This window comes from Cetorhinus maximus, chromosome 6 (assembly GCF_964194155.1).
Source record: "Cetorhinus maximus chromosome 6, sCetMax3.hap1.1, whole genome shotgun sequence".
NCBI lineage: Eukaryota > Metazoa > Chordata > Chondrichthyes > Lamniformes > Cetorhinidae > Cetorhinus > Cetorhinus maximus.
The window spans coordinates 139160081-139186939 of NC_135884.1; the positions used below are offsets into that span (position 1 = coordinate 139160081).

At 46.1% G+C, this 26859-nt stretch overlaps 1 protein-coding gene across 2 annotated transcripts in view; it reads left to right on the top strand.

The window, feature by feature from the left end:
• The window catches only part of LOC144682197 (rifampicin phosphotransferase-like), a 180589-nt gene that overhangs the window by 28432 nt on the left and 125298 nt on the right, over positions 1-26859 (top strand). For both annotated transcript variants that reach the window (XM_078544590.1, XM_078544589.1), the window contains exons 3-5: positions 2037-2161; positions 5346-5414; positions 14661-14774. In XM_078544590.1, the coding sequence (XP_078400716.1) occupies positions 2037-2161; positions 5346-5414; positions 14661-14774 (308 nt within the window). The remainder of the gene's footprint in view (positions 1-2036; positions 2162-5345; positions 5415-14660; positions 14775-26859) is intronic.

Sequence of the window (26859 nt, forward strand, 5' to 3'; positions counted from 1 at the left end):
CAGGGAGGTCCACAGCAAGCGGATAGCCTGACAGCTTTTATTGGGTGGCCTGGTTTCAGACAAGGTGTGGGGTGGTGGGGGTGGTCTTGGGGATCCCCTGTGCCACATCAGAGGTGCCCCTACCCCCTCCCCGCGTCCTGCCGGCCAGGGTCCACCGATACACTGAACTTAACTTCAGTACAGTCTCCCTAACCTCCTATCTTCAGGGGCTAGCTGTAGCCTCAGTGGCCACCGCTTGAACCTGGCACTGCTAGGGCTACAGAGCTGGTTCTGCCAGCAGCTCTCTAAGGTGGGACTTGCTCCCAAGATGTGGGTGGAAGTCCCGGCCTGAGCTAACCAATGCCCCACCGAGCATAAAATGGTTGAAGGCAGGCGGCTTTTTCGTGGGTAGGCTCTCGACCAGCTTTTTAGTTGGGTCAGGTGATGGGGAACATGGCACCCCATAAAACTCAGCCCATGATTTTTTAAGAAGGATTGTCTATCTAAATACGGATAGATGAAAGGTGGCAGGAAGACATTGCACATGCATGCAAAACATTCAAGAACGTGCAGACATTTAATTAAATAAATAACTAACAGAGTGAATAGCACAAATCCTTTGGAGTTTTCAAAGTGAAGTCAAGCTAATATTGAATGGAAAAATATAATTCACATAACTGAAATGTATTAAAATATATTCTTTGTAGAGAGTGTGATTAGACTGTGTTGAGGTAAATATCATTGATACATTTAAGGAAAAGCTAGTTAAACACATGAGGGGGAATAATATAGAACAGTACACGGATGGGGTTAGATTAGGAGGCTCATGTGAAGCATAAACCACTTGGGCCAAATGACCTCTTTTCTGGCCTGTTAATTCTATATAACGCCAGTATTCTAATACACTCATGTAGCAATTTGTGGGTTATTCCTGTCAACTTTGGGAAGGTGGTGGCGTAGTGGTATTGTCACTGGACTGGTAATCCAAAGTCCCACGGTAATGCTCTGGGGACCTGGGTTCGAATCCCACCACAGCAGATGGTGGAATTTGAATTTAATAAATATCTGGAATTAAAAGTCTAATGAAGACCATAAAACGATTGTTGGTTCACAAGGAAATCTGCTGTCCTCACCTGGTCTGGTCTGACCTACATGTGACTCCAGACCCACAGCAATGTGGATGACTCTTAAAAATGCCCTCTGAACAAGGGCAAATAGGGATGGGCAATAAATGCTGGCCTAGCCAGTGATGCCCACATCCCACAAACAAATAAAAAAAAACATGCTCGTTGCTTATCTCCCATAACTCAGGGTTCACCATCAAGGCCTTGGTTGCAGGCAGTGGACAGGAGACACTATATCCCTAATCCCAGGCATCTGATATGAAGGACATGTCTCATGATGCCTGGAGCATCGCTCCGAGAGCTTGAATGCAATGCAGGAAAAAGTGAATGATTTAGGAACATGATCAATAACTGCACTGCTCGCTAACATCTGCACTCACCACTACGCCTGTCATCTTGCATTGTGAAATTATTAGCAAGTCTTTAATTCAGTCACCTGCCATCACAGTTCGATACAGATGGTATCTAAATAGTATTATGCACTCATACATTTAGTATATTTTGGTATCAACTTTTATAAAATATGAACTATGATCATTCAAAGTGAAGTGTGCCACTGGGCTATCTGTACCTTTATTATCACCTTCTTTATATAATATCACCACTTTCAACACCTCTTTGTCCTTTTGTCTATGACATCTTTTGGTTATCTCCACCTATCACTGGCTCTCTATCCAGCTCTACTTGTCTCCTCCTCCCCCCCCCCCCCCCCCCCCCCCCCCCCCCAAACCAGCTTATATTTCACCTCTTTTCTATTTTTCCTTAGTTCTGTTGAAGAGTCATACGGACTCGAAATGTTAACTGTGTTCCTCTCTGCAGATGCTGTCAGACCTGCTGAGTTTTTTCCAGGTATTTTTGTTTTTGTTTTCACTTTCCTATACAAGTAGTTAGCTTAAGTATTCTCGTCAATTGTGGCAAAACTGCTTCTTTCAGCATCCAATCCATCCTGATACAATCACTTCTGTGGGCAGTAAGAACTCCTGGAGTGGAGATGGTCTAAAACTGGCGTGTCTCGAACCACAACGGCGATGGCGAATTGCCTTTAGTGGACTTCTGAGGTCAGTAATAAAGATGTAATTGATGAAGACTTGACATTTCGCATCAGGTTGTAATATTACTTGAATCGTTAAACCGACTGCTCCTTGCTACAACAGCAGTAAACCATGCCCCTTAACATATAGCTCATTACAATATTGAACGGTGAAACATGGGATAAACTTAACAACAAGGGCGAGTGGGTAGGATTTGGTGTGGGGGGTTTTAAATAGGAAACTATTTCAAACCGTCAGGAAGCTGGCAACTTTTGGGTGGTCTTGAGATGGAAACAAGGTGCATGCTCCCAATCCCCTCCCAGAAAGTGGGTTGGTATTTTAACTGCTTTTCAGGTTCAACTACCTTGAGACGAGGATAGCCTGGGAGAGAAGGACAGGGCTCACACAGCACTCCTTGTGGGCCAGGAGGAGCAGGAGTGCTCCTCACCATCAGACCCTTTGCTCTTCCTCCAGGGTCGAGGAATCAGACCTTTATTTGTCCTGCACCCCCTTCCAACGTGCTCATGCCTGACTGAAAGCCAAGATGGTCAAACCGGTTGAATTCTGGGCGGGATAACTGTCCAGTCCAAAAGTGAAAATGCTAAAACTCCACAGCAAGCAGGCAAGCTGGAGTGCCTGCTTCCAACATGTTAGTAAGAAAACATTCCATTAATAGCTGACATGCATGAGAAAGATCCATATCCTGTATACTCAATTGAATACATTATTATGAAATAGTTCTCCTGTTACTGAGCATTGCATGAGAAAAGTGCATGTCGTGAATTCAGGCAGATGTATTTAACACACCCATGTCATTTTCTATCCATTTAAATTCTTTTGCTGGGGGTGCTAACTTTTGAGGTTTTCCCACAAGAAAGGTTTGGGGAATAGAAATTGCCATTACACCAAATGTACCTTCTGTTTGATTCCAGTGCCAAAAACACATTTAGTTGCCTCTTGAATTCCCTGGCTCAATTCACAAATCTATTTTAACATGTGCTAAATATTTTACTGCCTGAGTTCCTTTCTGACTCTTTAGTTCTTTAATCTTTCATTTGTGCCTCGACATTTAAAGCATTCACCACAGCGAGCAATTCACCTGGTTCAGTTTCTGTGTCAATCTGTTTCACAACTAGGTCCACTTATGTTTCCTCAATTTCCTTTCAGAAAACCTCAACTCTTAATATTTCCTGTACTTTAAGATTTCTGATACAAGGGATCATCTGGATTACTTGGCATACTATCCTCCCTAGTAATGTGGTATGACATGATTAACACCACAACTGGTAACTTGCGTTGTATGATTACTACAGTCATTATAATATCACTATAATATTAATTCAGGACATTGGAATAAATAAATAGGCTCTCCAAAATAAATTGTTATTTTCATTTGAGTGTGAGTGAAAGGCTTTCAAAACTCAAGTACCCATAAGACCCATTGGGAATTAAATTGGTTAACTATGGAGAATGGTATGTGGTTAACCCATTCTCATTGCTTTCCAGGCAGCACATTAAGTTTGTGATGCCCATTGTTTTACACTGATTTGCTTTGTGGACTCAGTGCTACCTGTGCTTTTTTTGTTTTGCTGTGTACACCAGCAGGAGAAGCAATATTGCCAGTGACTTGTGCTACTTAAAGGCAGCCTGCACCTCCTAAAGGGGAGCTGCGTTGTAGCTGTAAACAGTGATGGAAGTACTTTGTGAATACGTGCTGTAACATATTGAAGAATGGTTGGACATGTAAGAGAATTAAGTGCAGGAAACCTCCAAACATGTATCCAATTGCACCAACAGTCAGGAGAAATAATCCAGCAACTAAGCTAAACTAAAATAATTCTTAGCAGGTCACAAACATGCAAAGTCCAAAAAAACAACATACATTACCCAAGAGCTTCGTCTTCATACTTCATGATATCTTTAAATAGCACTTGTCCTTCATTCCGTTTAATGTTGTGTTCAGCTATTTGAGGCTAAGATAGGTAATTGGCTGGAAAGTGGATTTAAAAATGGCAGTGCCAACGTCAGACACCATATTTCTCGGACCTCATTTTTGATCCTCCATTGGCGGTGCTGAGCCTAAAAGATGGCTCTACACGGTTCGATTCAGCTCTTTCAATCTGAATCAGAAGAAATGTTTTCTTCAGAATGCAAATTGAAGTGCTTTTAGGATTAATTTTTTTAAAATCCTGTTAGATTAAAACTTGCTTGAAATAATTGTACTTAATTGAGTGAGGACTTCCACCAGAAGTGGACCCAACAAACTGTTCACGCGACTAATGTACAAAGATACTCTCAGAATCTGATAAGCAGTGTTGGTGCCCTCTGATTTCTGTAACCTCCTCTAGCGCTTCAGCCTCCAACATCTCTGCGTTCCTCCAACTCTGGCCACTTGAGCGTCCCCGATTTTAATCACTCCAGCGTTGGTGGTCATGCCTTCAGCTGCCTGAGCCATGGAATTTCCATTTTAAATCTCTCTTTTTCTCTAAGACTCTCTTTAAAATCTGTCCCTTTGACCAAGGTTTGGATCACCTGTCCTATTATCTTGTTATGTAGTTCAGTATCAAATTTTGTTTGGTAACATTCCAGTGAATCACCTTGGGTCATTTTACTGTGTTAAAGGCACTATATAAATGCAAGCTGTTATTGCAACAACATGTCCCCAATGTTTCTATAGATTCACATTTAGAGTTCTCAGGAACAAAACATACTATTTTGATTTAGGCCATTGGTGTAATGCATCATTGGATTTGAAAACATTTTGCTTCTCAGAAATGGGAAATCCCCCTGATAGCTCAATGTGTTTCCAACGTTGTGGTGTCCAAGCGAGTAAGGTATCTATATGAAACATTTACCGCCCTGGCATTTTAAAAGTGCATACATCTTCACTGTGTAATTGGCATCTCTTTACCAAATAAAGACCTGCGCTGTTTTTTCTATTTCCATCCTATGCAAACTCCTAGTAAAGTTTTTGGAGAGTATGTGTGTGTGATTGATTGATTGATTGTGTAGGTATAGCTCGTGCGTCAGAGTGAGAGCAGGCTTAAATGTTTGCAATATATCTCTTTGCCACTGCAGCTAATCTCCATTAGCCCTCACCGCAATTACGCTACGCTGGAGTTTCTCCACCAAAGACACTTGTGAAACGATAATGAATCAAAAGTACTCAGTTAGAATTCCACTTGCCTTATTTTATATTTTTGTTCTTTAGAAGGGGACCATACCGAGATAAATGGACTGAAGAGGAAGGAGAGCTTCTGCATGTCAAGTTTACTTTTATGTAAGTTGATTAATTTAACAGAAAAGTTGGTTTAAGGAACAAGTCTGACGTTTGTGAAACAATTCAGGCCCAGATTTTTGTGGTGAAAACAGTGGAAGTGGTCGAAGTCGTAAGCCCTGTCTCCGAACTTGGCACTTGCCATTTTCATGAAGACGGGAAAGGGGGTAGGGCATATTTTATGCATGTGTGTTTTATGGGGGCAGTTGGCCATTTAAGTCACCAGCTGCCTTCACTGAAGTGGGATTTTGGTCGGCCAGGAGTGTGAAACCTGAAGTGTGCAGATCAGACTGGATAAAAGCAGGTCTGAACGTTGTGGATTCATTTGGATAGCCAGGGTATCCCTTTGGAGTGGTAAGGTACCCCTTTGGATCTGGTCCCAGGACATTATGGGGGAGGTAAGGAGTCCTTTGGTGAAGGTCAGATACCCTTTGGAATTGTTAAAATTAGGCATAAATTTGTGTAAAAAGTGTTTAAGCTCATTGGAACTCTCAACAGACCTGTCAAAATCAACTGTCAAAGCTGTCAGAAGCATCTGTTGAAGGAACCTGTCAAAGAGACCTGTCAAAACTGTCAGAAGAACCTTTTAAATAGAGATGTCAAAGAGAGATGCCAAGCTGTCAAGGCGTTTAAATGTCCTGCCCTTCAAATCTTTGGGGGAAAAAAAAAGTCTGGAGTGTTTTTTTAAAAAAAAAATAGAGAGTGAAATAGCAAGCAGTCTGCTGATAAGTCTGAGGGTTTCCATTACTGAATTAGTGTTGCATGGCTGATTTCACAACCACCCATTATCACAGTAAGGCATCTGCCATTTCACACTTTGATTGACAGCTACAAGTGGTCCCTTTGAAGAGGGACTATGAATTCCAATACTTGTTGCTATAGGGATTGTGCACTTGAATGCAATGTTTGTGGTACAAGGCTTTGTTTAGTTGAAGGAATGTATATGTAGTAAATGGATTTTTATGAACTGAGTGTTTTTTCAATATAGTGAAGTCTGCAATAAACACTTAGAATTTCATTTTTATAGAACTTTATTTTATCTCATTTGTGCATGGGTCCTGAGGTCTGCCCATGGTGGATACGACCCATGAGTTGGCATGGTAGGTGTAAGACCAAAGGATGCTTGGTGTAGGGGCATGGGTTAGCATGAGTTGGAACTAAGTTGGCATCGGGGCTCTAAAGGGCCACGGGGTGGGTAGGGGGCATACCTGGGCATGGAGGGTATGAGAGGTTATGGGGTGGGTGGGGGGCAAGAAGTGTCATGGGTTGGCATGGATGGGGCCTAGGGAGTGCGTGGGGGTGAGGGATAAGGGCTGGAGGCACATTTCATGTTTTAATCTTTTATTTTTAAACGTTGGACACAGTGCGAAAGCCCCAGCATTCTCCTCAGTTCCTCCCGGGTCACCTACCCCAATTTCTAATACGGCCCACGCACAACCCCTCCACCCCCGGGACTTAAAATCTGATGTCTGGGCAGCCATTTTTAAAGGTTGGGTTCGTGGATCTGGGAATTCTCCCGTCTCTGTGTACCCGAGCCAGCAGCAAAAATCTGGGTTTTGCGCAGGGCTCAAGCCCGGTGAAAATTTTGCTAAGTGTCTCCTCTCGATTTATGCAGCGGGTAGCTGAAAAATCTTGACTGACCCAAAAGGCCCAGATTTGATTCTTGGTGTTTGTTGAGTTAACTAATCCAATGGTGAAATTGCTATAGTTGCTGTGCGGTTAGGGAGGGGAAGGACTGGGTGCCTGCTCCTGATGGCAAGCAAATGATTCTGAATGGAAATGCTTGCATGAGGACTTTTGAGGAGGAGCAGCTGTAGTGTCTCCTCAGCCTGCACAATAACAGCCAACATTCATTGGCATGAATAATCACATCCCTCTTTTGAAGGCAGACTGCTGGCCATGCACCTAATTTACAGAAAGGAATCAACATGTTTTCGTTAGAATCAAAGAATAGAACCCTAGAAACGCTACATTGCAGAAAGTGGCCATTCGGCCCATCGTGCCTGCGCCAGCCAAAAAGAGAAAAAAATAAACTAGCCGCTCATTTTAATCCCACTGTCCAGCACCTGGTCCGTAGCCTTGCAGGTTACAGCACTTCAGATGCAGATCCAGGTACGTTTTTAAATAAGTTGAGCATTTCGTCCTCAACCACCAACTTAGGCAGTGAATTCGAGATGCCCACCATCCTCTGGGTGAAAAAGTTCTTCCTCATGTCCCCTCTAATCCTTCTACCAATCGCCTTGAATCCATGCCCTTTGGTAATTGACCCCTCAGCCAGGGGAAACAAGTCTTTCCTGTCTACCCTATCTAGGCCCCCCATAATTTTGTGCACCTCAATTAGATCACCCCTTAGCCTCCTGTGTCCTAAGGAAAACAACCCTAGCCTATCCAATCTCTCCTCATAGCTGCAATTTTCAAGCCCTGGCAACATTCTTCTAAATCTCCTCTGCACTCTCTCCAGATCAATTATGTCCTTCCTGTAATGTGGTGACCAGAACTGCACACAACATTCCAGCTGTGGCCTAATGGGCACTTTATACAGTTCCATCATTACATCCCTGCTTTCGTATTCAATACCTCGCTCAATAAAGAAAAGTATTCCATGTGCTTTCTTGACCACCTTGTCCATCTGTCCTGCCACTTTCAAGGACTTGTGGACGTGCACTCCAAGGTGTCTCACTTCCCCAACCCCTCTCGATAACTTCCCGTTTATTGAGTATTCACTTACTTTGTTTGCCTTTCCCAAATGCATTACCTCGCACTTTTCCGGATTGAATTCCATTTGGCACTTCTCCGCCCACTCAACCAAACACCATTGATATCATTCTGGAGTCGACAGCTATTCGAAAGGAATAGAATCATAAAATGGCTACAGCCACAAGGAGACCATGCATCCTGACATTTCCATGCCTGCCCTGTGCAAGAGCAGCTCAGCTAGTCCCACTCTCTTGTTGTTTCACCGCAGATCTTCAGATAATTACCCAATTCCCTTTTGGAGGCCATGATTGACCCGCCAGATCCTAACCACATGCTGCATAAAAGTGTTTTTCCTCATGTTGCATTTGGGTCCTTTGCCATTCACTTTATTGTGCCCTCTGGTTTTTGACCCTTTGGCAATAGGAACAGTTTCTCCCTATCTAGTCTGTCCAGACCCCTCATGATTTTCAACACGTCTAGCAAATCTCCTCCCATCCTGGTCTTTTCTAATGAAAACAAGCCCAGCTTCTCCAACCTATCCATATAACTGGAGTTCCTCATCCCTGAAAACCATTCTTGTAAACGTTTTCTGCACCCTCTCTAAAGCCTTCATATCGTTCCTAAAGTGTGGTGCCCGGAATTGGACACAATACTCCAGTTGAGGCTGAGCCATAACCTCCTTGCTTTTGTATTCTTTGTCTTTACTTATGAAGCCCAAGATCCTGTATGCCTTATTAACCAATTTCTTAATTGCCCTGCCACCTTCAGTGGTTTCTGAACACATAGCTCTGGTCCCTTGCTCCTGCACCCATTTTAGAATTCTATCCTTTATTTTGTTTTATGTTGGCTCTCCCCACTCTACTTCCCAAAACATATCACTTCACACTTCCCTGCACTAAATTTCATCTGCCACGTATCATCCTATTTCACCAGCCTGTCTGTATCCTCTTGATGTCTATCTCTGTTTTCCTCACAGTCCATAATACTTCCAAGTTTTGAGTCACCCATATATTTTGAAAATTGCGCCCTGTGCTCCCAAGTCTAGGGGTGGAATCATGTCAGATTTGCATTAAATGCAGTAGCGGCAGCCTGCAATGGTGGCTTTTCACGCCGTATCGTCCCAATCCTGCCTCATTAATCATGCATTCCTGGGAAACACGCTGTCTCGCTGGTGGGTGGCGTCGGGCACCCATAGGGAGGAGGCCTCAGGCTGCAGCAGAGAGCAGGTACAACATGGCTCATGCTGCAACTTGCAACTTGGTGGAGCAAACCATCGGAATGTTGAAAATGAGGTTCTGGTCTGGTGGAGACCTGCAATACAGTTCACAGACGGTGCCACGCATCATCGTCGCCTGCTACACCCTTCACAACCTGGCACTTCAGCAGGGAGGGGAGCTGGCTGGGAAGGGGACAGAGGAGCTGCATGCCTTCTCTGAGGCAGACATCGGGGTGAAGGTGAGGAGGTCTTCGAAGGCAAGGATGGTGACGTTGAGGCCATTGCACAGGCCAGACGAGGCTGGATTCATGGGGGATGATGACAACATGCAGTGAGGAGACACCATAGATCCTCGCATTGCATCTATGAATGTTTGACCCCAGTCTGGTTGATGGCAGTGCACATAACCTCTGTGATATGGCCTCTATCGTGGAGACTCAGCGGATGCCCATAACCTCTACATTCCAGGAGGATGATGAAGACATGCAGTGGGGACACTCCATAGACCCTTACATGGCTTATGTGAATGTCTGACTCCTGTCTGCTTGATGGCTCCTCGCTTGCGCTCTGTGAACAGGGTGATATCATGGAGATGCAGTGGAGAAACTTTAACTTCTCCTGATCCTATGGCATCCTTTGTGAGCTGAACCCTTCGGTACCACACTATCACTGGACACAGATGCTGATGAGATGGGCGGTGCCAGCCACACCTGAAAGCTGCTGGGAGCACAGAGAGAGAATGATGGAGCTCTGTGCCGCTGGCCCAGGACATTCTGGCAGCAATGATCAGCCCCATCAAGGTGCAACATGGCTGATGTAACCAGTCACAGTGCAGGCACATGGTCAGTGTGCTGGGAAGGTCGCACAAAGCGTGGGGAAGAGGCCCTGGACTGAGACACCTGCCTTTAACTTGTGCAGAGTCCAAGGTTTCACATCTCTGTGACATGAGCACTGCTCATCATAACAAGGAACCATAGGCAAGGAGACATTCTTGGGAGTTTATTAACAAAGTGAACGTTATAAACAAGCACTTTGTTGAACGTCTTTTGGAAGCCCACGGACACCCCAACAACTGGATTACCATCATCAGCCCTCTCTATCTCCTCATCAAAAAACTCAGTCAAGTTGGTTAAACATGATTTGCCCTTAACAAATGCTAGCTTTCCTCCAATTAACTGTTGGACTGTTAATTTTGTCTAGGATTATCATTTCTAAAAGCTTCCACACTACTGAGGTTCAGCTGACTCACCTGTGGTGGCTGGGCTAATCCTCCCACCCTTGTTTGAACAAGAGGAGGGAACGGAAGCTCGCACAAAAAGTCGCTGAGAGGATGAACAAAGTTGTACTGGCTTTACAATTTTTTTTGAGAATCTTACTTTGAGTGAGAGAAAGGAAATGGTAAAGTAGGAGCTGCAGAAAATAATGTCTCGGTTCCCTTCATATCAAATAATAAAAACAGCTGTTGCAGGCAAGTTGCAAGTTGTTACAAAACCTGAGACACCCTATTCACGCATTGGGGAACATTCCAAGTTCCCTGGAACCCTGCCTGAGGCATCAAAATGGAACCTCATTCAAATTGCCACGGACAAGGGTGGGACAGGTCGCCAATTCTTCCCCTTTCTGAACTGGGAATTGGTTGCAGATTGCGAAAACCACATCGGGGATTAAATAATACGCAGCCAGTGCTAACCATGCTGTTCAGTGGCTTTGCATTCAGCAGGGAGCCTGGAATTGTGACAAATCCAGCAGAAGTTTGTCAGCCAGCACAACTTTAAGGCAGCCTGCACCTCTTTAAAGGGGAGATGTGTTATGGGATGGAGCAGGTAGTGGAGGTCCTTGCACGAGTCACTCCAATGTAGAAAAAATCCCAAAAATGGTATAATATGGGAGAGTGTGTGTTCCAATGTTCTCAGGCACTGCACCAGAGACTATAGTTGAGGAATTGCAAAGAAGGAAAGAAGTGCTGGAGGTCGATCGGAAACACACACTCAAAGCAGCGGGACCAGAAAGTCGTGGCAGTCAATACACTGGGTGAGATTTTACCAGCCCCCGAGGGGTGGACGAGGAGGTTGGGGAAGGGGCCGCTAAAATGCTTGGGATGGCTGTGTCAGGGCAGTAACTCAGCTGCCCACTGATTGGAAGCAGAGGCCAATTAAAAGCCCAATTAAGGGCCATTTCCTTGGTCTGCCAGCATTTTGCTAGCAGCAGGTAGCCCCTTTCCACATAGGGAGGCCTTGTGGGTGGGCAGGCCATTGGAGTGGGAGGCTCCAAGCCCCAGGGAGGGGTGCTGCAAAATGTAGACGCCCTCTGGAACTTGCCGCTGCTGCTGGAGGGGATTCCCCCTCAAAAAACCGATGCCTGCCTGCTTGGCCTGGCAGAGAAATGAATTATCTTCCTTCTCTGTGAGTGCCTCAAAATGGAGATGTCACCTTGTTCATCATGCAGCCTCATCAGTGACCACTCATCTCAGTGGCAATGCTGAGGCTGCAGAACGGCCGACCATTCTGATTGGGCACACAGCATGGAGAGGCAGCCGACTGTGCTTAATTGGGTGTATATAGTGCCAACATTGGGACTTAACCCATCAAGAAAATCCTGGCCTAGGAGTCAAGCGCTGACGATGTGGATGTGGCGCCATGCCTGGTTCAGTGTCCTCGCACGAATGGTCAATGTTGGTGGATTCATCTTCAAATGCTATATCCCACCGACAGTACCGCCAGTATGAAATGCTGCTCAAGGCACTACACCCCCTTAACTCACCTACCAACAACCTCTATCAATCAGGACTGCACCCTCCCACAATTAGCACTGCTGCAACGCTCAGACCTATATCTCTCAGCTTGCAAACACTGCCCACTATTCAAATATGTCAGCCACTTCATCCAAACATGTTGCACGACACTCACTGACACACTTCCCTCTCTCTCTTACAGGACAGGGTCACTGGAGGCAGCAGGAGCTAACCTACATGTTCTTGCCTCATGGAGGAGATGGTGCAGACCATCACTGGAGCAGCTGTGACTGAGGCTGTGGGCCAGCAGTGGGGCTCAACCTATCGATGACGATGTTACGCTCGTTCCCAATCCTCCTCCTCACTGCCCATTTCCCTCTTTCCCACAATCTGCTCTGATTCACAAGAGCAGATGGTTTACGCTTGCACCTCTTTCTTTCCCACCCCCACTGATCCCCCTCAACACCCATCTGCCTTTCTCCTTTCGGATGTCCAAGTATTGCCACGTGGCCAGGCAGAGATGGAAGAACAACAGGTGGAAGAGCAAGAAGGCAGTGATAATGAACAAACATTGGCACTCAAATTCCCACTCGCAACCGCCAACTCAAATATTGACATGGTGCGTAATTCAGATCATAGGATAGAGGAGGGACCTGTGTGTGGTGAAGACACCGGGGATGAATGGTCATCAGCAGGCTAGGGGATTAAGGCTGTGCAGTTGCCAGATTGCCAGAGGGTGAGGTCGCATATGAGTTCTGCTGCAGAAGACTCCACTGAACGTTTTGATGAGGTAGGCTACAGGAGAAGCCTGGTGGTTAGGCCCAATAAAACCCTTAGCGGATTGGTAGTCCTGTCAGAAAGCCTGCACGCAATGTCAAGGAGCATAGAGGCGCCTGGCATCATCTTTGCACAGGGCTTTGTGCAGAGCTTGGAGCTCATCCTTTCTAGTATGGAAGTGGTGGACTCAACCATGATGCAGCATCGAACAGCCTCCTCCCTTCATCTTCCTCCTCATGCTTCTCAACTCCTCGCCGTGTAACTGGTGGCAAGGCTGTGCCCTCATGATGGTCAGGTCCATGCAGGCTACCAGGAATTTTGACATCTGCTCTGTCAAGTACAGCAGGGCTCCTCCAGAGTGATCCAGGTAGCAGAACTATTGCTTCAGCATGCCAAGGTCACATTTCTTGTGACAGCATGATTCTCACTGTAACTGTGTGGCCCACATGTAAGTAGGTTAAGCCATAATGACTTGCACGTTCATTGTGTATGGTTACACATACAGCTGGACACTGAGAAAGTGGAATCCCTTTTCTGTGGGGGTGCATCCCAGAGTTGAGCTGCAGCACCCACAAAGCAGTGTGTGTGCAGTCAGTGACACCCTGCACCACAGGGAAGGCTGCATTCCTGAGTGCCCACTCTGCCTGCTGCTCCCTGCCACGAGAGAAGGAAATGCATATTCTCTGTCCAGAGACAGCTGAATCAGTGAGTTTCCTTATGTGACAGTGGATGGGAAACTGCGAGGTGTTGCCAATAGAGCCAGCTCCACAGTGGAAGGAGACGGAGCAGATAAGTTCATGCTATGACCATTAACACACCCACTAGCAATGCGGCTTTCAGCCTGCTCTGAGGTTGCGGTTGTGAGAGCAGCAGGTGGCAGATTTTAGTGACCTTTCTGAGCATCGTGCTGTTTGTGGGAAACACCCTAACATGTTCTTGTGTCTTTCAAATTCCTCCGAATGGAATTAAGATACAATATCAGCAATTATTTTATGTCTGATTTCCTCTGCCTGCTAAACTCTGTTAGAAGACTTGCATTTGCCACATCTTTTGGAAATAACAGCCATTTGCCACACAGCAAGACTCCACGAGCCCCACGATGGGTTCATCTAGCTTTTGGACTGTTGACTGAGGGAGGAATGTTATTCAGAGCTATGAGAACCCCCGGGACAAATAAAAACAGAGAATGCTGGAAAAACCCAGGCATTGGCAGCATCTGCGGAGAGAGAAACAGCTAACATTTTGAGTCCTTATGACTGTTCTCCAGAGCACACTTGTTTACCCAACCATGATGCAGCACCAGACAGCCCCCTCCCTTCATCTTCCTCCTTCTCCGCATGCTTCAAAGCTGCTCGCTGTGTAACTGGTGGCAAGGGCTGTGCCCTCGGGTTTAAGGCCTGATGTGAATGACCTACATCTCCAGAAGCATATCATTCACCCTGTACCAGTCTGGACTATCAGCATAGGCTCTATGCTCAAGCCCTGGAATAAGTCTTGAGCCCCTAGCTCCTCATTTCGGGGTAAGAGTTACAACTGAAACCAGCTTACAAAAATTGTGCGCGCAATGTTTGTTTTGTCAAATCTGTGGATGCCCATGGATGGGATTTTCCGGCCCCGATGCAGGTGGGCATCATCGCAGGCAGGACGGGAAAATTTGGAGATCTGTTAAAAGTCAACAGCTCACCAAATTTTCCCCTCCTGCCCGCAGTGATGCCCTTTGTTGCCGAGGCCAGAAAATCCCAGCCGGTGAATCTGTGAAAGCAAGCGTTTAGTTCATTCTGATTTAATTGATCAAATGACCCCTTCTTGTTTTTTTCTCTCTCATTAGCTGGACGGCCTTTTCTGCTGTGTTTGACTTTGACACGGATATTCACCCCAGCGCTATCGCTCAGAGCATTGCCAGGGAGAAGTGGAGCAAAAAGTTCTTTGAAACCATGAAAGAGTAAGTACAGCTGGTTTCACATTGAGGAAGATTGTTACATGGGTAAACAGTCCGGTTCCTTTTTATAGTGCACGAGGGGAAAGTGTCCTTCAAGAATTTTCTACAGCAGCAGGTGACTGGTCCAACAAGAAAGGAAGCAAAGCCAGACCTGGTTCCTGGGAATGAGGTAGGCCAAGTAGATCAAGTGTCAGTGGGGGAACATTTAGATGACAATGATTATTGTATCATACAGTTTATGATGATGGTACACAAAGGGCAATCCAGAGTAAGAATAATTAAGTGGAAGAGAGCCAACTTCAACGGGGCAAGAACGAAGCTGGGCCGGATAGACTGGAACCGAAGGTTGGCGGGTAAAACTGTAGCTGAAAAATGGGCTACGTTCAAAGAAGAACTGGTTCAGGCACAGTCTAGGTATATTCCCTCATAAGGGGGAAAGTAGGGCAAACAAATCCAGATCTCCCTGGATGAAAAAGGTGGTAGAAATTAAGATAAAGAAGAAAAATGTGCTTATGACAGGTGTCAGGTAGAAAATACAGTTGAGAACCAAGCTGAATACAGAAGGTTCAGAGGAGAGATGAAAAGCAAATAAGAGAAGCAAAGAGGGATTATGGGAAAAGACTGGCAGCCAACATAAAGGGGAATCCCAAAGTCTTCGGTAAGCACATAAATAGTAAGAGGGTGGTAAAAGAAGGAGTAAGGCTGATTAGGGACCAAAAAAGGGGATTTACATTTGGCTGTGTATTTTAACAATTTTTAATGCATTCAATGCTGAGTGAGGACCTCATTGCCATGTTGCCGGAGGTCACCGGTAACAGTTATTGGCTTAGTACAAAGAGGAGAAGAGTCAATTCTCTCTTAACTCTAAGTTCACTTTATTCACGTCGTTAGATCATCTACATATAACTTATATGTCTAGTTAAATATAGACACGCAATTTACAGCAGGTTATACAGTTTTATACCCAAAACTAGGATCTAAACTCAGACCCACTAGGTTTCTCTGACACTCCCTGAGTGGTCACAGAATATAAAAGCTAATACCCGAAAAGGAGAGCAGACGCTGGCCAGGCAATCCGTTCTCTCTCTCTTGCGTCTCTACGTTGCTGGCGTAGGTTTTTCCGCTTCTGCGATGGTTGGTCTCCGGAGTCTCGCTGCTCCACGCCCGAAATCCTTTCAGTATTATACTGAATCTTATCTCTCCAAGCTGTGCTGTCTCTCTCCCCGTTGGTTTAGGCCTGCTTACCTGATCTGTGGCATATTCTCATTGGCTCTGTTCCAAGACTTGCAGTATCACCTTGTTCTTCCTTTTCTAAATAAGGACTCATCACATTTCCTTTGTCTTCAAGACACTCAGCTATTTCAAAGCCGGTTCCAGCCAGTTGAGACCAGTGACTGGAGCTCAGGTTTCAAAAGTTGCTCAGGCCAGTAACTGGACTCAGGTTATTTCAGGTGAAAAGTTGCTTTTGCCTGTGTCAGCAATTCAGCTGCAGCCCCTGGCCAACGGCCAGATATAAAGTACAGTAAAATATGAGCTGACTGAACTCTGAAGGAGCATTTCAATTAATGCTTAGCCCTCAAAGGCAAAAGTTTAAGAATGTAAATGCTGTGCTGAGCAATATAAAGCAGGATAAAATACTATCCACAATACTGTAATAGTGGAAACAAGAGCTTCATTTAGAGTGATGCAAATGTCCGAGCGGTTAGTATGTATGCAAATGAAAGTCAAGTAATTAGTTACGATGCAAAAACAAGAATAGTTGGAAAAACTCAGCAGATCTGACAGCATCTGTGGAGAGGAAGACAAAGTTAACGTTTCGAGTCCGTATGACTCTTCATCAGACCTGCTGAGTTTTTTCAGCAATTTTTGTTTTGACTCACACAATGACTCTCACAACCCTAGAACAAATTTTTTTAAAGTATACGTACTCCCATCGCTGCCACTCTGTCTTTCAGCCAGCCAGCCCAGACTGCTGCTATCCCATGCTGAGGTGGAGAAGACCGAAGCCGGACCCTCGAGGCTCAGAGTTGCTTGAGGTCATCCTGCAAAGTCATCTGCTATCTTCGCCAGTGATACTCAGCAACTCCACCAGTTAAAATAACCACTAGGGTAGCACTATGTAGGAGCATTAGGACAGGCAAAGACACCCGTAAGCCAGGCGCTCATGGAATGCACAGGAGTGAAGAGTTCAGTGTATTATTGGAAGTGTTGTTGGATAAAGTTGTTACGGAATGGTTTTTGTTGGTGTTTTTTACCTAGAGGGATGGTTCGTAGCGGATGGATTAAAAAGTGGGGAATTGTGACGCAACTGTGGGGTGGAGATGCGATCTCAGAGGAATCAAATTATGAATATCTGCTCGTAGACAATTCATCTGCAGCAAAGGGGTCCTGAAAGTTTAATTTTCCTCCTTCCCTTCTTCCTTCTCCTCCAGAAGTGACCTCTAAAGGCCTGGTGGCAAGGACTACACCCTCATGATAACCAGGGAAGCCACAGCTTGCCACCACAAACTTAGGGACATATGGTCTGGAAAATATCGGTTGGAACCCCCACTCCACTCCCGTCGCCGTTCCCCTGAGCGGCCCAGGCAGCGGAACTGTCGGTGCAGACTCGATGGGCCGAAGGGCCTCTTCTGCACTGTGTGATTCTGTGAACTGTTGTTTCCGTTTCAGGGTGCTGATGGTTTGCTCCATGACATTCCCAGTCACTGCGTTGCTTTTATTATGGGTGTGCTGCCCATGCATGGTCAACTGGCAGAGAGAGCCGTGAGTCGGGTGTGGAATGGATATCCTTCGTCACTCAGCAGCCAGCCTCTGGTTCTTTGTGGTGGAAAGATGTTGGGTACAACTGACTGATTCAAGATGGCTGCATCCTGACTGCAGCCAGGATAACAGGCGTTCACTGACGGGACTTTCAGGGCATGGTTACTCGCCAAGCGCACGTTTATGATGTGGCCGCACTTGCGGTTGAGGAATATCTCCCCATTAATATGTGGGGCTGGCAGAGCCATGTCAAAGAGTCAATGGGCATGTAATAGTGACACCCGGTGCTATTAACAACGCTGCTAGCCTGGCAAAGCCACATGCCTGCTCCTTGTGCCTCTTTCTGCGAAGAGACGTGACAAAGTTTCCCCTCGTTCTATACAGGATCTCTCTGCAGAGGTGCAAAGCCAATTGTGAAAAGTTGCTGATTTCACCTGCTCTTGCCTGGAAGGACCGAGTATAGTAGAACTTGAGGGACTCAATAACATCCACTGGCAGTGCCATCCTCGCCCTTCTGTGCAGCTGCAGTTCAGGTTGTAGGACGGGGGGTGGACGCCTCCATCAGCAGCCAGCACACCCCCTACTCCTCCTAATGAGGTCCAGTCCTTGCAGGTCCTCCCTCCCCTTCGCCCATGACCACTCCACCCACACCGCCACCTCCCCACTCCCACTTCTGCCCACCTCGGTGAGCCTCATCTCCCGTCTCTGCCCTGAGACCGTCAAAACTTACCTGGTCTTGGAATCCGGGACTTAAGGCAGAATTTTCCATTCTGGGACTAAGACCCGTGAGGGGGGGGGTGGGCGCAGGAAGGGTTTCCCGCCATGGAGGCTGCTGGGAATTCACGTTGTATTGTGCGACGCTGGCCTAATTAATTCTGCAGTCGGGAGTTTCCCGCCGTTTTGCACAGTGGGTCGGACTGGATGGCTCACGTCCCGCATCGTATCTGGGCGCCATATTTAAAAGGTGCCTGGACATCAACTGACCCACCGCTAAGACCCTGAAGCTAGAAGATCCATGTCACATCCACCCACCCACTGCTGCATGTGTTGTCCCAGGGTCTGGTCGCTGGAGGCTTCCATCTCCCCATCCAATCTCCGTGAGTTGCCTAAGGCCGACTTGCAGGTTTGCACGACATTTGCAGGCCACATTGTGGGGACGTTTCCAGTTGGGGCTTCATCTGTGCCCATTGACGGGATACAGAATGGCTTCATACCAGCCTCTGGTGATAATGGCGGCCTGCCATAACAGGTGGGAGCACACATTCCCACCATCATTTTACATCGGCAGGAAACCCACTTTTCGCCTCCTGATGCGTTGATCCCCCTGCCAATCTGATTGGCCGGCAGTTCTCTGAGGCAGGACTTCCTCTTGAGTGAAGGACGGAAGTCCTGCCTTCTGCCAATTAACGCTTGCTGGAGTGTTAAATGGCTGTGGGCAGGCAGAATCGATGGGAATGTGTTCTCCGGTGAGTCTTTGGATAGCGGGAAGTGTAACCCCGCCACACTGGCCAACATTTTTTCTAATTTGTTGCTGCCAATATGACGGGGATGTTATTGTAATGCAATTATTTATGCAGATTTCCTAGTTACTCAGGAACATAACTTGATGATCTCTGTTGAACAATGTCTTACACTTCTATATTTCCTTTAATATAACAAAACATCCCAAAGGTGCTCCACATTAGTAGAGGATGAAGCCAAAGCATGGTTGAAAGAGAGGTCCTGTTTTCCTGATAGGATCCCAACTTTTCCATATTATTGAGGCTTATGCCTGCCTCCGACAAGCGTCTCACTGGTCTCCGAGCAGCTGGGACTTCATTTGGCAGCTGATGTGAGTACAGGACAGGGAGGCAGGTAACTGATCTACCACTATTTTAACCCCTTGTACACCCCATTCTCATCAATTGACCACTTCTCATTCCACTTGCATATTGTTTCAGCGATTTCAGTCCACTGGCATTTTACTCCCGTCCAGATTTCTTGAAAGGTAGACTATTTTGAAGCTTTTGGATCCGAGGTGGGTCCAGCATGTCATATCTAGGCCACTTCTGCCACTGATGACTTTTGATCCTTTCCTGGCTTTAGGCATTTCCCTTTGTTTGCGTAAATCACTGTGGGGAATAACAAAGTTTCTTTTACTTTTCAGATTGAAGGGTGATGCCAAATAATAATCAACATGCCCTTTACCAATAGTCAAATCAAACGTTTAAAAATATCATGCATTTGAAGCCAATTATAATCTCACAAAGATCAAAACAACATTGGACTCCTGTGTCAATATTAGAGATTAAAACAATATTTCCTTGCCTGAACTTTGGACAGTGCTCAGAATTAAAGTGGTGATGTAGTTGTTGCCATGGGCTGAAATTTCCTAGGCCCATGGAGGTGGCTAGGAATCAGGACCGGGAGCAAAGTTGGAAAATAGTGCAATTTTGCCAGGTGCAAGGTCAACCCAGCAGAGACAGGTGGCCAATTAGACTTCACTTTGTCAGATCATAAGATTGCACAGGATCAGAGGTGAGCTGGCAAGATCGATACAGAATTGGTTTGGTCATAGAAGACAGATGGTAGCAGTGGAAGGGTGCTTTTCTGAATGGAGAGCTGTGACTAGTAGAGTTCCGCAGGGATCAGTGCTGGGACCTTTGCTGTTTGTAGTATACATAAATGATTTGGAGGAAAATGTAACTGGGCTAATTAGTAAGTTTGCAGACGACAGGAGTTACAGATAGTGAAGAGGATTGTCAAAGTAGACAACGGGATATAGATCGGTTGGAGACTTGGGCGGAGAAATGGCAGATGGAGTTTAATCCGGACAAATGCGAGGTAATGCATTTTGGAAGGTCTAATACAGGCAGGAATTATACAGTAAATGGCAGAACCCTTAAGTGCATCGACGGGCAGAGGGATCTGGGAATACGGGTCCACGGGTCACTGAAAGTGGCAACGCAGGTGGATAAGGTAGTCAGGAAGGCATATGGCATGCTTGCCTTCATTGGCAGGGGTATTGAGTATAAAAGCTGGGAAGTCATGCTGCAGCTGTATAGAACCTTGGCTAGGCCACACTTGGAATATTGCGTGCAATTCTGGTCACCACATTACCAGAAGGATATGGAGGCGTTGGAGAGGGTGCAGAGGAGGTTTACCAGGATGCTGCCTGGTCTGGAGGTTATTAGCTATGAGGAGAGGTTGGAGAAACTTGGATTGTGCTCACTAGAGCAACGGAGATTGAGGGGCGACTTGATAGAAGTTTACAAAATTATGAGTGGCATGGACAGAGTAGATAGTCAGAAGCTTTTTCCCAGGGTGGAAGAGTCAATTACTAGGGGACATAGATTTAAGGTGAGAGGAGAAAGCTATAGAGGAGATGTGCGGGGAAACTTTTTTACGCAGAGGGTAGTGAGTGTCTGGAATTTGCTGCCAGAGGAGGTGTTGGAAGCAGGTACGATAGTGGTGTTTAAGAGGCAGCTTGACAAATACATGAATAGGATGGGAATAGAGGGATACAGACCCAGGAAGTGCAAAATGTTTTAGTTGACGGGCAATTGGCGCAGGCTTGGAGGGCCGAAGGGCCGAAGGGCCTTTTCCTGTGCTGTACTTTTCTTTGTTCTTTGTTCTCTTTATTCTTTGAAACAGGAGCAGGAGTAGGCCATTCGGCCCCTCGAGCCTGCTCTGCCACTCACTAAGATCATTGATTGTGCCCCTAGCTTCACTTTCCTGCCTGCCCCCATAACCCTAGATTCACCAGGATGTTGCCTGGGATGAAACATTTAGGTTATGAAGAGAGGTTGGATCGACTTGGGTTGTTTTCGTTGGAGCAGAGAAGACTGAGGGGCAACCTAATCGAGGTATACAGGATTGAGGGGCATGGACAGGGTGGATAGGGAGCAGCTGTTCCCCTTAGTTGAAGGGTCAGTCACAAGGGGACATAAGTTCGAGGTCAGGGGCAGGAGGTTTAGGAGGGGATGTGAGGAAAATTTTTTTTACTTAGGATGGTGACAATCTGGAATGCACTACCTGGAAGGGTGGTGGAGGCGGGTTGCCTCACGTCGTTTAAAAAGTACCTGGATGAGCACTTGGCATGTCATAACATTCAAAGCTATGGGCCAAGTGCTGGTAAATGGGATTAGGTAGGTAAGTAAGGTATTTCTCACATGTTGGTGCAGACTCGATGGGCCAAAGGGCCTCTTCTGTACTCTGTGATTCTGTGAAAAGCCTGTCTCACTCAGTCTTGAATGCATTCAAAGGCCCAGCCTCCTCTGCTCGCTGGGTAAGAGAATCCCAAGCACTGATGACTCCTTGAGGGAAGAAATTCCTCCTCAGCTCTGTCTTCAGTGGGTGACCCATTATTTTTAAACTGTACCCCCTAGATCTAGATTCTCCCATGAGGGGAAACATCCTCTATCAAACACCCTCAGAATCTTATGTTTCAATAAGGTCACCTCTCAGTCTTAACTCCATTGAGTTCTGGTTTGCATATTATAAAAAAGATATTGAGGGACTTCAGAAGGTGCAAAAAAGATTGACTAGAATGGTACCAGAACTGAGAGGCCACACCCATCAGAAAGGTTGAACAGGCTGGGGCTCTTTTCCCTACAAAGGAAAAGATTGAGTTGGGCCATGATAAAGGTCTTCAAGATTAAGAAGGGGTTTGATAAGATAGACGTAGAGAAAATGTTTGCACTTGTGGCAAGTCCCTACTAGGAATCATAAATATGAGGCAGTTATTAATGTATCCAATAGGGATTCAGAAGAAACTTCTTTACCCAGGAGGTGTTTAGAATGTGGAACTCACTATAAGAAGTGGTTGAGGCGACTAGCAGAGTTATGTTTAAGGGGAGGCATAAAAGAAAGACTTGCATTTATATCACCACCTCATTGCTCTTTACAGCCAATTAAATACTTGTTGAAGTGTATTCATTGCTTTAGTATAGGAAACGTGTCAGCTAATTTGCACTCAGCAAACTCTCACAAACACCAATATGGTCATGACCAACAAATCTGGTTTTGTTGTGATGTCAGCTGAGGGATACATATTGGCCAGGACTAACTCCGCTGCACTCCTTCAGAATAGTGCCATGGGATCATACATATTCACTGAAGCAGGAAGCCTGGGCTTCAGTTTAATGTCTCCTCTGAGACAACACCTCCACCAGCCTTGATTTTTGCACTCAAGCCCTGACGTGGTACTTGAACCTGGAACCTTATGATTTAGAGGTGAGTGCGCTACCTACTGAGCTACAGTTGAGAGGAAGGCAAAAAGTGTAGAAGAATACATTGATGGCTCAAAAGATCGTGGATTTCCACCCCCCCACCATGCCCAACAGGAACCTAACGTCACCTATGGGATTGTTACTCATAAGATTATAGATGATAACTTTTCAAAGAATGCTAGAGTTTTAATCTTACTCATCAAACCACAGGAATTTTTTTGTAATGTAGTCATGCAGCTCATTTGACTGCGGTTGTCTAGGTATTTCATAATTGTGCTGGTTTTCGTTTTGCTTCTTCTTCTTGCTAGATCCTCTTCTATCACAGAACTGCTTTGTTTCAAAGTGAAGGTAACAAATGCCAATCATTAGTCATAGCTGTTCAGTTTTATTTTGCTAAATTTCAGCCACACAATCAATAAAATAAGCAGCCTGGTAGCAAAGCTTGATGGTTGTTAGGAAAATTGTGTCAATTTACTCCTTATCCAATGTTCTTACACTTGCCGATTGTTTTTCTAGTACTGATCCTAAATCTTTTATGAAAATAGCTTTTCACTGCTTACCACATCAAAAAACCCTTTTATAATTTCGAAAGCCTTTAAATCCACTCCCTCTTTCCCTGTTCTCATGGAAGGCAAACATTTTTTAACCTATTTCATAACTATAATCTTTCACTGGTTTGCTGTTAGCACATTTTCACTCCAATCTTTCCATGTCTCTAACATTATTCCTTAAATGCCTAATTGATGTCTTATACAAATTCAGCATCAAATTTCTGCTTTTATGTCACTCTTCTCTGTTCAGTTACTCTAATTTCATTAACGCTTCTTATGGTCTTTTGATTACTTTTAAAATTCTACGTATCTCCATCCCTAAATCCAAGATGTTTAAAATAGCAGTCAGCCCTGAGGATCTCATTGGAACCCGAGGTACATATTTAAAGAAGGACTCAGTCGGTTTCGGGCAGGTCAGAAGAGCAGTGTAAAATCCAAGTCTGTGAGAAGAGAGCAGGACATTGGGAGTGAGGACCCCTAGTGTCTTTACTCTCCAACAGCCCGGTTTCTGATAAGCAAGGCAGGGTTAAGATGCCCCTGCTGTCTTTTGATGAGATATTAAACTGAGGCCCTAGTCACCTCCTTGGGGTGAGCAAGGCACTATTGAAAGAAGTGAGGTGTACTGACCAACGTGTTCCTTAAGCGACACCAGTAACAAAAACACTAACTCCTGCCAATGGAAGATGGTCGGTCTGCGCTTGTGTGGAACAGCAGTGATGTCATTCCGCTGTTTCCAGCCTGCCAGTACACCTCTGTGCATGCGCAAAAAGCTTTTATATCTGTATGGACAAACTGCCTGTAACAAATATGGCTGGAAGTTTAGGTTTAGCCTGCAGAATAACAAAGCTATCTGTTAATCATTTACAGATAGGGAAAGACAACCTTCCAAGCTCCAATGTTGAGCTGGCCAAATTCTGTAACTCTAGTGTGCCCTGGCACACTCTGCACAACCCTGGCTCATGTACCAAATTGTTGAGTCTGCCAGAGGATAGGCTGAACCCCGATCTCCCATGCTTAAAAAAGCATCCCTAAGGAGAGCCTGCTTATGCAGAAGTTGCATGCTGCTGATGGTGTCGCACGCTATGACATAAGGGAGCAACAAAATTAACTGCGCATGCCTGGCGTTGAGTGTGGCATTGGCAGCAAACGCAGCTGAACAAAAACTGGCTGTGAAATGCTGTGGGGTTCCCACCGGTCACCGGTTGCTAAACGGTGCTGTCTATTTCCAAAGACAATAGGAGTAGCTAAACATAATCTAGCAATTTATTCTTTACACTGGTGGCTGGAAATACTCTTTTTGTTTTGGAAAGGTATCATGAATAAAAACAGCTGCTAACTGAACTAGTTTTATTAACTCTTTGGAGCCAAGACTTTCCAAGCCTTAGGCCAGAATTTTCAGGGTGGCAGGGGCTTGGCGGAAGGCAGGGAGTTGCCTCAGGGAGCCTGAAAAATTTGAAATTCAAAAATAAAAGATTTTGAAAATTGGAAAAAAAAATGGTCCCCACATCGGACCCGCTCACATGAACATACGAAAAATATGTCACATCATTTTTATTTTTTTTAAAATTAAATGTCAGAAACCTCATCCCGCTCGTGGATGAGGCTTCCTAAAAAAAAATCCAAAGGCCGCCTGGCCGATTCACCCGCCCGCCAAACGTAAGGTTGGACGGGCCACGAAAAAATGGCAACTAATTTGAAACCTTAATTGCTGTAATCGGCCTCTTAATTGTCGGCGGGCGTGCTGCCGAATCTCGCGTGCCTGCTGCTGACTGAAATATCATGTGAGTGCGCGACGGCGTTGGGACGCTCGCCCGATGGCCTCGTGCGCTGTTTCACGATCTGGCGTGTTGGGTGCACGCCCACACGCTGAGTGGAAAATCCTGCTCTAAGTGCCAGGAACCAGAGGAGAGGTGAGTGGTGGGGGGGGGTCAAGGGAGTTGGGGAGTGATATAGGGGAAGCGATGGTGTTGTGGTATTGTCGCTGCACTAATAATCCAAAGAGCCAGGGTAGTGCTTTGGGGACCAGGGTTCGAATCCCGCCAAGGAAGATGGTGGAATTTGAATTCAATAAAAAAATCTATTGAGTGTCAATTGTTGTAAAAACCCATCTGGTTCACTAATGTCCTTTAGGGAAGGAAATCTGCTGTCCTTACCTGACCTGGCCTACATGTGATTCCAGGCCCACAGCAATGTGGTTGACTCTTAAATGCCTTCTGAACAAGGGCAGTTAGGGATGGGCAACAGCCGGCGATGCCCACATCCCCTGAATGAATTAAAAAAACGGCAAAGGGTGTGTTTGGGGTCTCGGGGATAGGTTGGGGGTTGGGGGGAGGAAGGTCCAGAGGTCACTAGGCCCGAATGGGAGTGCGCCGCTGTCAGAAGGGGGCTCCTTATGGAGGCGCCCTTGCCCCCACCAGCCCCTCCCACCTGAGATCAAACTTTGTTCAATTTGGGGTTCCCCTCCACCCCCCCCCCGATCTATCATCCGTTCACCAGCCCAAAAATTGAGGCTGGGTGGGAAAAGGCTCTTAAGTGACCATTAAGGGGCGAGGGTGGGCTTCCCGTCTAAGGGCCTGCCCACCCTTGTGTAAAATCGAGACCAGGCCAGGGAGGGCAGGACCCCAGAGGGAATCCCGCCCACTAAAACATGTTGCCTTTGGAAACAGTACTGCGGAAGTACACATGGAGCTTACAATAGTGTTTAAATCCAAATAAAGGGTGGAATACACAACATCTGTGTGTTTTTGTGTGTACGTTGTTGGTCAGAGGAGGGAAGTTGCAACATTGCAACCCTGTCAATGCGATCATGGTCTCTCCAAACGCTTGAGGCTAAGAATGTCATTGTTATTGTATATTTTACTGTAGTAATTGTAGGGCAGAATTTTATGGCTGACGCGCGGGTGGTGGAGCCCACACGTCAGCGCTTTAAATGTCGCGCGCTGACGTTGGGAAAGCGTCCCGACGTCGGCGCGCACCATCGCGATATTTAGCTGGGCGGGCGCTATGAAGCGCGACGCACGCCTGCCATTAATTAAAGGCCTTGTTAAGGCCCTTAACTCGGCAAGCGACGGCGATTTTGAGGCGCCCGTGCGATCTTCGGCTCGGCGCATGGGCCCAACGGGCAGGTGGGTAACTGATTTTTTAACAAACCTCATCCACGGGTGGGATATGTGGGCTCAGAGGGGTTGTTAATGTTTTATCTGAAGTATTTAATGCAGAAAGTGTTTTAAACTTGCCTGTGTGATTGTTAGCAGTTCAGATCGATTTCCAACAGCTTCCTCTGTACTTTGAATCTTCAGCTCAGCACTCTGCAGTCAGAAATCTTTATCGGGCCTGCAGCTTTCCGGAGGCCTCCATTTAGCCTGGGTATGGGTTCTGACATCTCCACTGGAGGCAGCTCCTCTGAGGAGAAAGGGAGGGATAGAATAAGGAGGAGGCCAGGAGTGGACAATCAGCCTCTAGGGGAGTCATATTTGGGAGGCCAGGCGCAGGCACAAGGGGCGCAGGGCCAAGAGGTTGTCCAAGGTGGAAGGCGCCGCAGAAGATGCCACTATCCTGCTGCCAGGG